General features: G+C 44.3%; 1 protein-coding gene across 1 annotated transcript in view; it reads left to right on the forward strand.

Moving 5' to 3' along the window:
- The first annotated feature begins 3,040 nt into the window (after positions 1 to 3,040).
- Positions 3,041 to 12,929, forward strand: part of NEO1 (neogenin 1) — a 113,361-nt gene continuing 103,472 nt past the window's right edge. Inside the window, exons 1-2 of the mRNA XM_017731089.1 lie at positions 3,041 to 3,047; positions 3,105 to 3,422. Coding sequence (XP_017586578.1) covers positions 3,041 to 3,047; positions 3,105 to 3,422 — 325 coding nt within the window. The remainder of the gene's footprint in view (positions 3,048 to 3,104; positions 3,423 to 12,929) is intronic.

Consider the following 12,929-nt stretch of genomic DNA (forward strand, 5'->3'; position numbering starts at 1 on the left):
GGGGCACGGGATCGCACAACCTGGCTGCCTGTGTGCTGGGATGGGCACAGGAGTGTGAAACCCGGCTGCCTGTGTGCTGGGATGGGCACAGGAGTGCTAAACCCGGCTGCCTGTGTGCTGGGATGGGCACAGGAGTGTGAAACCCGGCTGCCTGTGTGCTGGCAGGGCTGAGGAAGGGAGTTGTGGAGCTTCCAGGGCATGAGAAATGACTCCGTGTTGGTGGCTGATGCAGATCTTGTCTGTGTTTTGGCACATCTGGCTCCCTGCCACTCATCTCCAGAGCAGATCTGGGGAGAAATAAACTCCAGCCTGGTGGGAATGAGTGAGATTTTCCTGTTCCTGTTCGTGAGCAGGGAGACAGACTTCTCTGGCTTCAGCATAAGCTCCTTGGGCCAGTATTAGCACAAAGGGAGGCAGTGGTGTGTGCACACCTGTGTGTGTAAGCGTGTGGAAAGGGGAAGGACTCCCTGCACCAGATACGCCCATTCTGCCCAAAATAAGATGCTGTCATTGAGCTCAGTGATCAATAGGTTGATGGAGCGGGAGAAATGGCTCACTGGTAGAAATAGAAGTTTATTAAGGTCCCGTGTGTACAAATGCTTTTGTGAATTGAGGCTTGAAGGTGGCTCAGCTCAGCTGGCTGCAGTGTGGTTCTCCAGAGTGCCCCAAACCCCGGCTGCAGATCCTCTGAAAGAACAGTCTCCGTTCTGGTTTAACTTCCTTCAAGCTGGAGTAGTGTTTCTCACCAACCCTTCATGTTTTTTCCCCACTGCAGTCAGTGCAGGAGCACAGTGACACCCCGGGACGAAGCCGCTTGTGCTCTGTCTTCTCAGGGCTCTCGGCAGGAGTTTGGTAGCTCTGAAGCCTGGCTGAGAATCTGGTTCCCATTCTTCCTCAAGGCTTATAATCCCTGTTGAGCTGCTCTTGGTGTGACCTCTCTTGACATCCTCTGCTCTGCTCTATTTCCTTGGACACCTTGTTGCTTCCAGGGCAAGAACGATCTTACTCTATCAATGGATTTGATCTGCTCCAATCTGCACTGGAGACAGGGCAAACAAAAAGCTGCCATTCCTCTTTTAAAGGTTTTCTGGGTTTTATTTGAAAAGCCAGAGTGAAGCAAAACTCAAACCAGTGTATTTTGTTCTCATAGGGGTCTGGATCTATATTGGAAAAACTTAGAGAAGCTTGTAATTGAGGTGGAAAGGGGGCAGCTTGGGGAGAATGCTTCCCTTGGAAAACCCAGGGACTGTGCAGCTCAGTCTTTAATTTTGAAAAGAACTTTAGGTTTCTGTGGCACTGGAAGAGATTATAGTGGTAAACAGGTCAAAGATTTTCCTGCTGCCCATGGCTCCTGTTTCTGCTCTGCCTTTTGCTGCACGAGAACTGACACTCAGGATCTCAGAGGCACCGAGAATCGAGAACATCCACACACAGGTGCCCTTGTACAAACCAGAGTAACATAAGCAGCTCCTAGAAATGTTTAAAGTTTTATTGATTTTTTTGTTCTGTATATTTTGTTTGGTTTTTTTTTTTTTGGGGGGGGGGGGGGTTGTTTTTTTGGCAAATAAAACAAATAATTATCTCTATTCTCAAGAAAGACAGTCCCAAGGATTCAGATCCCAACCTAACAGGTCTCTAGCCTGATACTGTCACTAGGGAAACTTCAATCTTTCTAGAATGTTTTCCTGTATTTCCTCTTTGAATTCTTGAAGGTAAAGGAGGTTTGAATGCTATCAGCTGCAAAAGCCTCGTTTATCTGTTGTTTCTTTCACACCACTCCTGCCTTATCTCCAAGTTGCTGTGAATTGGGATTCAGATCCCAACCTAACAGGTCTCTAGCCTGATACTGTCACTAGGGAAACTTCAATCTTTCTAGAATGTTTTCCTGTATTTCCTCTTTGAATTCTTGAAGGTAAAGGAGGTTTGAATGCTATCAGCTGCAAAAGCCTCGTTTATCTGTTGTTTCTTTCACACCACTCCTGCCTTATCTCCAAGTTGCTGTGAATTGTGAGTAGCAGAGACAATGGGCTCTGTACAGGAAGGCTGGAGTCCCTCTGGGGGGAAGCTGGAGGCTCTTTGGAAACCAGGGACTCTCTGTAGTTTAGTGATAGAGGGAATCATATCAATTTGTTAATTAAGGTCATTTTAGAAGGTAAATCCGATTTCAAAAACCCCACAAACAACCAAACAATGGGAGAAGCTGCAATGTTTCCAGGACAGCCTCTGTTTGCAAGTAAAGGTCTCCTTCAGAGTTGTGCTTTTTCCTCAAACCCCAGAATTATTCTATAGCTTAATTAAACAAATCTTGTTATTAAATGCATATTTGTCTTTAAGGCGGTCTTACAATATTTCAGCATTTTTTTATTGACCGTGAGATGAAATGGTCAATGCTGAGTGATGAAGCGGTTTTGAGATGAGTGCAGGAGTTTGTGATACGAGTGTTGTTTCTAAGGTGGATTTAAAAACCGAGATCCCCTGTTCTCTGAACCCAGTGCTGGAAAACAGTTCTTCCCTGGAAGAATTTGTCTTCTGTTTTCTACGGATGATTAAGTAAGACAAGTCAAAGTGATACTGACACACAATCGTTCTGCTTGACCAAATACACCAGAAAGACAGTAATTAAAATTCACTTCTTAATGCAAAGTAGATGTTAATTACAGAACTCTTTGGGGAATACTTAAAATGGAAAAGTAATCATGTTTATCCTGGGCTAGAATGGAAGTAAAAAAACACTGTATGACACTTGCAAGACATGTTAACTCAGAATGGGAGACTTTATCTTGAGGGCTGAATTGTTCTTGATGGTTCCTAATCTTGGTTACACACACCAAAGGACAGCACTGCTGTGAGGGCACCCGCCCCACAGAGGCCGAGAGCAGAGCAGGGCAAGACATTTTAGGGATGAAAATGTCTCGGAATCTGAGGGTCCATGATGTGAATGGTCAAAGCAGAAGACACTGTCTCACAGACCGAGCTGGTTTAATCTGTTCAGGGAGAGGATGTGAGCAGTGGTAGTGCTTGTGCTTGTCACGCTAGCTTGATGGAGGGTGAGTTTCACGTTAAAATTGCGGAAAGCTAACCCAAAATTCTGTGCTGCTTTACAGAATCGCTCGTGAGAACTTTCACTCCTTTCTACTTCCTGGTGGAGCCCCTGGACGTGCTGTCAGTGCGTGGGGCGTCGGTGGTCATGAACTGCTCGGCTCATTGCGAGACCCCTCCCAAAATCGAGTGGAAAAAGGATGGCACTTTCCTGAACTTGGTGTCGGATGACCGCCGCCAGCTGCTGCCAGATGGATCTTTATTAATTAACAGTGTGGTGCATTCCAAGCATAATAAACCTGATGAAGGATATTATCAGTGTGTGGCAACTGTGGACAGCCTGGGGACCATCGTGAGCAGGACAGCAAAGCTCACCGTGGCAGGTAAGGCTCTGGTTTGTGAGTGTGGCTGAGAACATGGTGATGCAAAGGAATACTCTGCCCTTGGAAAAGCAGGAAAGTGCTTCCCAAGGAACATGAGCTGGTTCCATCAGCTGCCAGGGAAGCTGGGACTGTGTCCCTCATTTTGCTGGCTGGGAGTTGGCATGTGTTCTGTTCCTATAAGCAGCTTAATGTGTGGGTATTTCTCAGGAAATGCAAGAGATCAGGATGAATCTGCGATGAATGGATTAAGAGAAGTGCCAGGTGTCTGAAATCACAGTGGAGATTTACCACAGCTTAGAAGGGGGAAGAAAACAGGGTTTTTCTTTCTTTATGTATAAATAACCGTAAAATAACTTCCTGTGCTTGTATGTGGAGAATTACCTGCTCTGTCTGAAACGTTTGGGAAGCTCCTAACAGCAGTGTGTACACTCCCTACAGGACTGAGAGACGGGTAGAGAATGGAGTGCTGGGGAGTTGTATTTTTCTGTTTCTTGAGTATCAGATATGAACAAGGAAGTCCGAAAAGTAACAACCAACCAAATGCATAAAATTTACCATTAAAAAGCCCAAATCATAAGCTCAGCTTTGGTGTTTCGAGTACCCTTTAGACTTGATAGGTGATAGCTTTATTTTGGGGGGTAGAAAGCAGTGAGGGAGTGACATTTGCAGGTAAAAATAAAGATTATGGCTGGGGAAAGTGATCTGTTCTGTCACTTGCTTATTTCTCAGGGCTTGGGACTGTCAGTTTGTGTGTTGTAAACAGTAAAGCAGGAAGAGACTTGTAAATACTGAGTAAGGGTGAGACTTGAAAAACCAACCAAAAGGAAAAAAACCAAGGTAAACTAAGGCACTGTAATTAGGAAAAAAGCCTATGAAGCAATTTTCCTTTGTTTCTCTAATGATGTTTGCCAGCCTTTTTCAAACAGTTTTTTTTTCCTTTGCTTAATAAATGTCTTGGGGTAATGAATTCTTCCTGACTGGTGCTCCTGCATCTCCCAGAGCTGCCGCTTCCATCGTTTGTATTCGGATGTTGTTCCCATTAACTTGGCTTGTAGCACTGTTGTGAAACATCACCAATGTCAGAAGTAGAAAAATCGGGGTTTTATACCTTAAAAGAGTGACTTTGAGAATCTCTTAATGAGGAATAGATTTCTGAGCTTCTTGGCAATGAGGACAATAAAGGCAGTTCTCCCACACTTCTCTCGAGCAATTACCACCTCCTTGCATCGCTGCTGTCGGGATTAATTCTGCTGCTTTCCACATGAGAGCCTTCAGCCTCCTGCCTCTGCTATCAGCCTGCTCTATATGATCATTAGGTGAGGTTAATGGGGTTAAAAATGAAGGTAAGCCAAAATGTCTGCCGAATTTCCACTTCCATTTTCCCCTAAGTAGAAGGTACTATTTCAATTTATATTTTCTAAAATGATGCAATCTTTAAGAGCCATTTAGTACTTGAAAAAGAACCCAAGTACTTGGAAAAAAAAAAACAAACCCCAAGAGCCTATTTTAAAAAAACCCACAACAAACAACAATGCAGTTCTGGTGAGGTTTTCTTTCCAAACACTCTTAACTAGAAAACAGAACAAATACAGTCCAGCCCAAGACAATACAGACCTTCCCCACACAAACAGTGCCCCTTTGGCACACATTGGCCTGACAGCTGAGTATTAAGGTTATTGATTGATTCCATGCAATAAAAATGGTACTTTTATTGCCCAGAACTAGAGGAAATGCTGGTGGCACGTGTTGTGCCTTGCCTATTGCCATCCTGTGCCTTGGAAACCTGCCCCAGAGCATCCTCTGGCTGCACTGCTGCAGAGGCTTTGGCAGATGTGGGTGTGTGAAAACTTGTTTACCACCCCAGTCAAGTGCCGAGAGCTGGGCAAGACCACACCGAGTTTAATCCTCTTGTAGGGGGAAGGGCACTTTGGTTGCTGAAGGCTTTGGAATAAGAGGTGGAATATTAAAATTCTGGTTTAGCCTATTGCTTTTCTTGTCCTCATTTAAATCCCTCAGTTTTAACAGTGGTTTTTAATATTCCTTCCCACCGTCTTTGTTTTAACTGGCAGCTTTTGGGCTGTGGTGAGTGTGGGCATTGTTAGCATAGTAAGGGCTCCCCTTGGCCTCAAAATTCCAGTGGGAGGGAGCTAATTCCTCTCTTAATTGAGCAGTGGTATGTGGGGTTCCGCTGCTGTGTGCGAGTGTGGTGCTGCCATGCACCTGATCTCTAAAAGGGAACATTATGAAGTGTAGGTTGCACGTTTTAACAGCTTCTTACTCATTAAATAACTCTTGAAAATGACAAGTTCTGGTGAGTCACAGAGGCCAGGGCAAGGAGAATCCAGTGAAAACACGTTGTGTTCCATCATATGGATACAGGGTTGGAATTTTCAGTCTTAGAACTGCACAGCCAGTGGATGATGCTGAGCAATCTACCCGACTCCTGCAGGAAGGTGGCCAAATTTGGATAAGTTTCTCAAGTTATTTAAAGGACTTTCTATATATTCTAGGTTGAGGGATCTAAAATTTTTAGGTGTTGGAATCTGAAGCTCTTTTGCTGCTGTAGAGTGACAGGGGTTTAGTGAACCACTGTATGGAAAACTCAACCCAAGCCACGCGCTCCGAGTGTCTGGGCACAGAGGAATTCAGGCAGTGAAGGAATTACGTTAGAGACGGACTGGCTTGGGTTTGCATCAGTCTGTGTGTTTGACCCTGCTCTGAACCTGCCCTGGCGAGGGAGGGGATCATGGCAGCTTCACTGTGCTCCTGGCAATGTGCCTCTAAAGGACCTTTTCTGTTCATGGTGATCCACGAGAAAACTTTGCTCTTTGGGTTTCTGGAGGTGTGAGGATCAAGAGGTTCTGTGGCAAGTGAGCCTCTTAAAGAAACTGATCGTTGCTGCCTTTAGATTTAAAAAACAAGTCAGAGGATATGATAAAATATTCCATTGTGAAGGACACTTGAATTAGTCTGTAACTTGGAGTTATGTGCTGCTACACCTTGGTAGTAAAGTGTTTGCTCTTAGTAGTAAATCCTTGATTTTTAGGAACAGCAAACAACAATAAATGATAGTTTTCTTTAATGAGCAGCAGTCTGGGGATATGAGTATCTCTTTCCCATTCAGTGTGAGCCTCCACAGTTTGGTTCCTTCGAGCAAACGAAGATTAATTTGTCATCACCAGTTTCTTAGGGCAGTGGAAGGAGAAGGTGTGGTGGCCATACAGTCCGTGTAACGTGTAGGATTTGCCTATTGTTATGATGGATTTGAAGTAGGGAAAGTTAAAGGAGCTGCCTAATTTATGTAAAGCCACAACACTTTAATCAGTGCCTTGGTACAGTATGTTTTTTAATTGCCTTTTGAAATGCAAATCTGTCTTTGATACTTAAGTGCCAGTTAGATCTTAAGAAGGGTAGAGGGTTTAAAAAGCTGCTGTAAAACATGGATTAAAAATAGATTTACAAAGTTTTGGAGATCTGTGTCTGTAATTCATCTTGGAAAAATAAGTATGTATGTATTTTAATAAAAAGTATAATGACACGAGCTGAAAATATTCCCAGGATGATCCTTCCCCAGTCACTGGTTACTGTGGCTTGGTTAAAGCTTTTATTGAGAGAACAGATACATGAGGATCTAAAAGCTGGGAAGTGTGACAGGGGCACTGAGTTTGATGATGCAGATTTATTTGCTCTATGTATCCATTTAAAGACTGCTCACTAAATTATTTGTTTCACCTCTTGTCATCTTCTTTCCCCAAGTGAATCCAGCTGTTTTTCTTCCTCTTCTTCCACTTATCCTTACATTTGATAATTCTTGGCTTTGAGCTTTGTGTGATTTGCTCAGCTGTGATGACGCAGCTGTGGCACTGCCTTGGTACAAACTTCAGGTGTGTCTGAGTTTCATTAATTCAAAAGCACTTGGTGATAACTTCTGACTTGTTTCTCACCTCAACTAAATAATCTCCTTGAATTATTATTTCTCATTTAAATATTCACAGAAATTTTGCTTTCAAGCCTTCATTTTGTAATTACTTTTAGAAAAAGTACAGTCAAATCACTTCTGTATAGAAATGCTCCGGCCATGTAACATCAAACTCTGAAATGGTTCAGGAACCAGGAACATTTGGTACGTACTTAGTAAAAGTGTAGTATCTCCTTTGGAGCCATTGAGCACATTGCAGGGGCAGCACAGCCCAGGAGCAGAACATTCCTGGAAAGTGGCTCTGGAAATGCCATGGTGAAGTTTCACGTGTTGTGTTGAAACCTTGGGAGACTTCCTGCTTTTCCACTTAGAGCTGGGGACACTGGAGTGGGCCGAGGCCCATCGTGTCCATACTTGGAGGAAGGATTTGGAGTTTCATTCCAGGCATACTCGAGCACTTTGTGCTCCTGAGCACGGTGTTCTCTGCTCTCCTGACCTGGGTAAGTCCCCTCCTCCCGCTGGTTCATCCAGCTCACCCACAGCTCCGGCTCCTCCGGATTGCTGTGCCGGGGCACAGGGCTTGGGGTGGGGTCACTGCCAAAACGTGTGCTCTCAGAAGGGCATCTGAAGCCCCTGTAGCCTGCTCTGTGTGTGAAGTCAGTGTCCCCAGGTCAGTGTGACCGTGCCAGGGGTCACACAGACCCTGTGGGGAGGAGGGACCTGCCCTCAGTCTGCTGAGAGTTCCTCCAGACATCAGATACAAGGAATGAACTTTACCTGGGAAATTGCTCCAGTTTTTAGCTGACCACATTGCTTTTTCAAGATTTATTTGCATCTTGCATGTGTCCGGCTTGGGGCTTCCAAACTGATGGCTGGGAGAGCTGTTCCTGGAATTGCAGGAGGCCTGGATGGGCTGTGGTGGTTCCTGTGGCTTGGAGGGGTTAATTGAGTTCTGAGCCAGGAGATGCCAGGATCCAGTCCTGCTTTTGGTGCAGCTCATGGCACTAGCTCCGGATCTCCACGCTTTGCCTTTTCTCCATGGGCTAGTGAAGAATTTCTCTCTGATAAATTTGAAGTATTACTTTTTATAATGCACCAAGATGCTGCAAATGAGGAGGGCAGGTAGAGATAAGGAATTCTGTATCCATTACAGACTTTGGATGATAGGCAGTGGGTGAAGCTGTGGCCAGGAAATGATTATCCAGACCAATCCCTGAGTACAGCCTGTGGGAGAGAGCAGGACCTGGAGGGATGTGGGCTTGCAGTTCAAGGTAGAGCTCTGCAAAGCCCAGCAGCAGAGGTATGCTGTGTCTCCTTCTGGGGTGTTAGAGCGCTCAGCTATTTAATATCAATCACTTATTTTTGTATAAATAATGGTGAACAGATAAGGACTTTTTTCAAATGTTAATTTGAGCTGAAATTTTATCTTTGCTTTTTGCCATAACGACAAGGAACTGCACGGAAGCAGCCAGGGTGTTTGGTTCTGTTTGCTCTTGTCCACTGAGAAGTTTGCCAAGCTTTCAAGATTACAACTGAGCAGTGTTTTATTCCTCACTGGACTCTGTCTGTGCCACCCCAAAGGGTGAGAGCAAAGCTCAGGACAAACTGTCCCAGCTCCTTGGAGATGGAGTTAGGTTAGAAATAACAGCACATTTTTGCCCAGGATTGCACATTTCCTTTAACAGCAAGGAGAAAAAAGTAATCTTGACCAGATCTTTATGAATAAAGAACATTCTGGCCTCGGAATTGGAAAAAACCTCAGAGCGAGCAGAGATACTTCAGAGGAGGGTGCTTAAGAGCACTTAGGCAGTAAGTGATACGGGTGATAAGGTTTCCTTGCAGAAATGTATTTTTCTATGAAAAAAGCATCTGTGTTTTTCATAAATTGGCTTAGATCAAAATGCATTTCTTCATGACAGGTAAATGGGAAAGGTGGTTTTAGCACAACTGCAGTTTGTACAGGTTCTGTCAGCTGTTACTGAGAGTGTGAGAGTTTAGACATTTCAGATAATAAATGCTCTACCTTATGTGTCATTCTCAATTCTTGCAGTCCACATTTGTCCAGTTAAAGCAGGGAAGGAAATCTATGTGAGCCTTTGAACTGGTCTTCAGTTCTTGGACTGAAGGCAAAGGTCCAGTTTCAAAACTGTTACAAATTGTTAGTCTCAGATTGGGATTTAATACCAGATCCTCTTGCCGTGTCCGGGGCAGAGAAGGGCAGGACTTGCCTGCACTGGAGTACCACTGGACCCCTAGGGAAAGCCCACAGCAGGGAATGTGACCTACTTGTTTTGGAACTCTTCATTGACATCTAATGACCAGGTCGGAGCCCAGGTGAAGAGACTCCTAATTTGCTTGCTTAAAACTAATTCCTATTGAAAAACACAGGTTTTCTCAAGCTTTTGTGTTTCAAGTTTATTACACCTTGTGTCAAACCAAATCCAACTGCTCATTGTGACTAATACTATCCCTGTCCCAAATTCTGTGGGTCAGTGAGCCAGTTAAAGCTTATTTGTGCTCGCTGGAGGGTAACAAATGCTCTGCTGAAGCTGGAGCAGAGGGGGCACAGGGAGATGTGTGGCTCTCGTGCCTGAGCTTCCTGCTTTAGTAATGATGTAATAGCACTGCTCAGAAAAAAATTTGTGTGTTTTCTAGAGTGAAATTCAAGTCCAGTGCAGTGCAAGTCTTGTAACTGGCAAGGGGAATAACCTTTGTGCATTTAGTTCATGGGCAATGTTATGTTCGTGTACTCCAGAATAATATAAATGTACTGTAAATCGTAGGATGTGGGAGCTCTTTGCAGCGTACATTCCATCTTGACCTTTGCCTTTGAAAATATGGCAGGTGATGGAGTTAATCTGTGGAGAAACAGGAATTCTGTGGAAGGGAGCTGGGAGCCAAATCCCTGAAATCTCTTGGGCTGATGCTCGGCTGGGGGGGGCGGTCCGGATGGTGAGATAGGGACAAAGTGACACCATACTGATGGTGCATTAACACCCCTAAACAAACTTGGCTGAACTTTGTTTAGATTGGATTCTCATTTGTGAATATTTTGACTCAGATCAGATTTTTCCCTCTTTCTTCTCTGCATGTCAGCACCAGCAATCCCTGTGTAATTCTGTTTGACAAGTTTGCGCAGAGCTCGCTCGGAATCCCGAGCTGTCAGCAGAGTGATGGTTACATCTGCAGCCTGTGTTCTTCACTCCCTGCCTGCTCCAGTGTGCACTCAGCAAGAGATTTCAGCTTTATTAGCGTGCAGTGAAGGCTCTGTGTGCTGACACTGTTCAGGTTTCTGATTGACTGAATATTGCTTTTTGAAAATGATCAGAACCTGTACTATTGCCCCAAGCAAAAGGTGACACAGAAGCAGCAAGGGCAAGACGTATCAAGGCACAAGGGTGTCTCTGATTAATGCTTTCTTTTTTCCAGAACAAAAATTCAAGATGAAGTTTGATGACCCTGAAAAGGAAACAAAATGGAGGAAAATGATTTTGAATAAGGAAAAATTAATTTATGACATTTGCTAGGGTTGATTTCAGTGAGGCTAGTTCTTGGTAACATTCTTAAAAGCACAGGGTATGTCTCACCATTCACATAAATACACTGGAAATAAAGATGTTAAAAGTTATAAAAAACTCTCCAAGCCCTATTCATTTGCAAATAGAAACCCTGATTTGGGGGCACTGTGAGGAAATGTCTCTAGATAATTTATGTTTCTGTAAAGGTGTTGCTCTTCCTTCTGTAACTTCTGAAGTCAGCCCTGGCTTAGATGCACTGTCACTCTGCTCTCAAATTCAACAGAGTAAAAATTAGGCAAAGAAAGGCTCTGTCCTGGAGAGACCTCTAAAAATCTATTGCTGATTGCTCTGAGGTTCATGGCCAGCAGCTGCTGGAGGGGTCAGTGGTGTGCTGATCCCACCTGAGCTGTGCTGCCCTGGCACTGAGCTGTGCTTGTGTTGGATAATTTGCAGTGATACGGCTGTTAGTGTTTGCCTTTATCCTGCCACGCACCGTGTTGTCTCCAGACATCTCTTTGAGCGGCATGTTTGTGTCTGTAGAAGTTCTCTGTGCCGTGTGTTTGTCTGCTGTTGTGTCAGCCTTCAAGCACCCTGGTTTTGCGGCCTTTCTTTGCTATTCACGCATCCCAAGGAGTTAGCAGTGAGATTGTTGGTTATTTCCTGTCTCTAAATGCCTCTTGTCAGGTACCAGCTGTCTTTGTCACTGTCTATAGAGTTGCCTGCAAAAGTTTTTCAGATCTTTCCTTTCTTCCCGTTTCGTGATAAATTTATCCTGACAGTCCTCTCTGCGCATTAATCTTCTTTGAATAGCTTGTTCACATGAGCTTCCGTAATTGATAGCCTTGCCTGGAACTAAAATTATTTAACCTGTCAAGCTCTTTTCTTTCACCACAACCTTCGGATCTTATTCTTCTTTTGTTATGGCTCTCGATTTTGTTTTAGAAAGAGTAATTGTGAGCCCATAGGGTTCTTATTTTTACGCAGTCTATTGATGAAGACCTGAAGTTCCTTAAATGATGAGGCAATCTGTGTGCCTTATCTTTAGGGCTTCTCTTGAAATCCCACAGGGGTTTCATTGGCCTTGCTATTAGAATGATCTTCAACAGTAGCAAATAAATGACTGCATGGTTTGCATGCCCTCAATTCATTTTTTCTGGCATTAGAATGTTGTTTTAGCTGTTTCGTGGTGTCTGTGGAGATCAGATTCATTGTGGCTGCTGCAGCTTTTGCTGCTGCTGCTGCTGGAGTGTTTGTGTTGCTTGGCCCTTGAACTGCAGTTCCTGTCTCCAATTTTCATGGTACTGTTTCATCTCCTCCATCAGCAGATCCATTTCTTCTGTATTTCTGTGCTATTCCTTGCAACACTTCCTCAGCCTGACCATGTGCCATGGGCTGACATCCCCACTGCTTTTCTTGTAGTTGTGGTTGTCAGCAGTGACCTCTGTATTTCTGAAGATCTTCCTTCAATCATTTTTGTTGTTCCCATATCATTCCTGGAATAATTCATTGATCTCTTCTTCATATCACCTGACTAGAATTTGGATTTGCTTGTTTTGCCAGGTAGAACATCATATTCCACTGATATGTTTTCCTTGTCCAAACACCCTTTAAAATTTTTGGATGTGGAGTAGATATAAGGGAGAAATCATTCCTGGCTATGAGGGTGGAGAGGCCCTGGTACAGGCTGCCCAGAGCAGCTGTGGCTGCCCCTGGATCCCTGGCAGTGTCCAAGGCCAGGTTGGACAATATTTTGTGCAATATTTTGCTATTTCTCACTAAGGTATTTTGTGTACCTTCCCCATGTCATCGGATAATTGAGCTTGGAAGGGGCCTTGGGAGATCTGGAGTTCAGTTGTTTGTTCAGAACAGCTCTGAGGTGCCACCAGGTCACTCTGTGTGTTGCTGTGTGTGTACAGTACCTGTGTGTGTGTGTGTGTGTTACTGATGTGTCCAGTGACATCCTCTCCCTTCCTTCTGGCCAAGGGACACTGGTTTTAATCAGCACGTGCCATGCTGTCCATGCTGTCACGGCTGTGTTTAACTAAGTCAGGATTCTGGTTATGCTCTGAC

The sequence above is a fragment of the Corvus brachyrhynchos genome, unplaced genomic scaffold (assembly GCF_000691975.1).
Source record: "Corvus brachyrhynchos isolate BGI_N302 unplaced genomic scaffold, ASM69197v1 scaffold164, whole genome shotgun sequence".
Lineage (NCBI taxonomy): Eukaryota > Metazoa > Chordata > Aves > Passeriformes > Corvidae > Corvus > Corvus brachyrhynchos.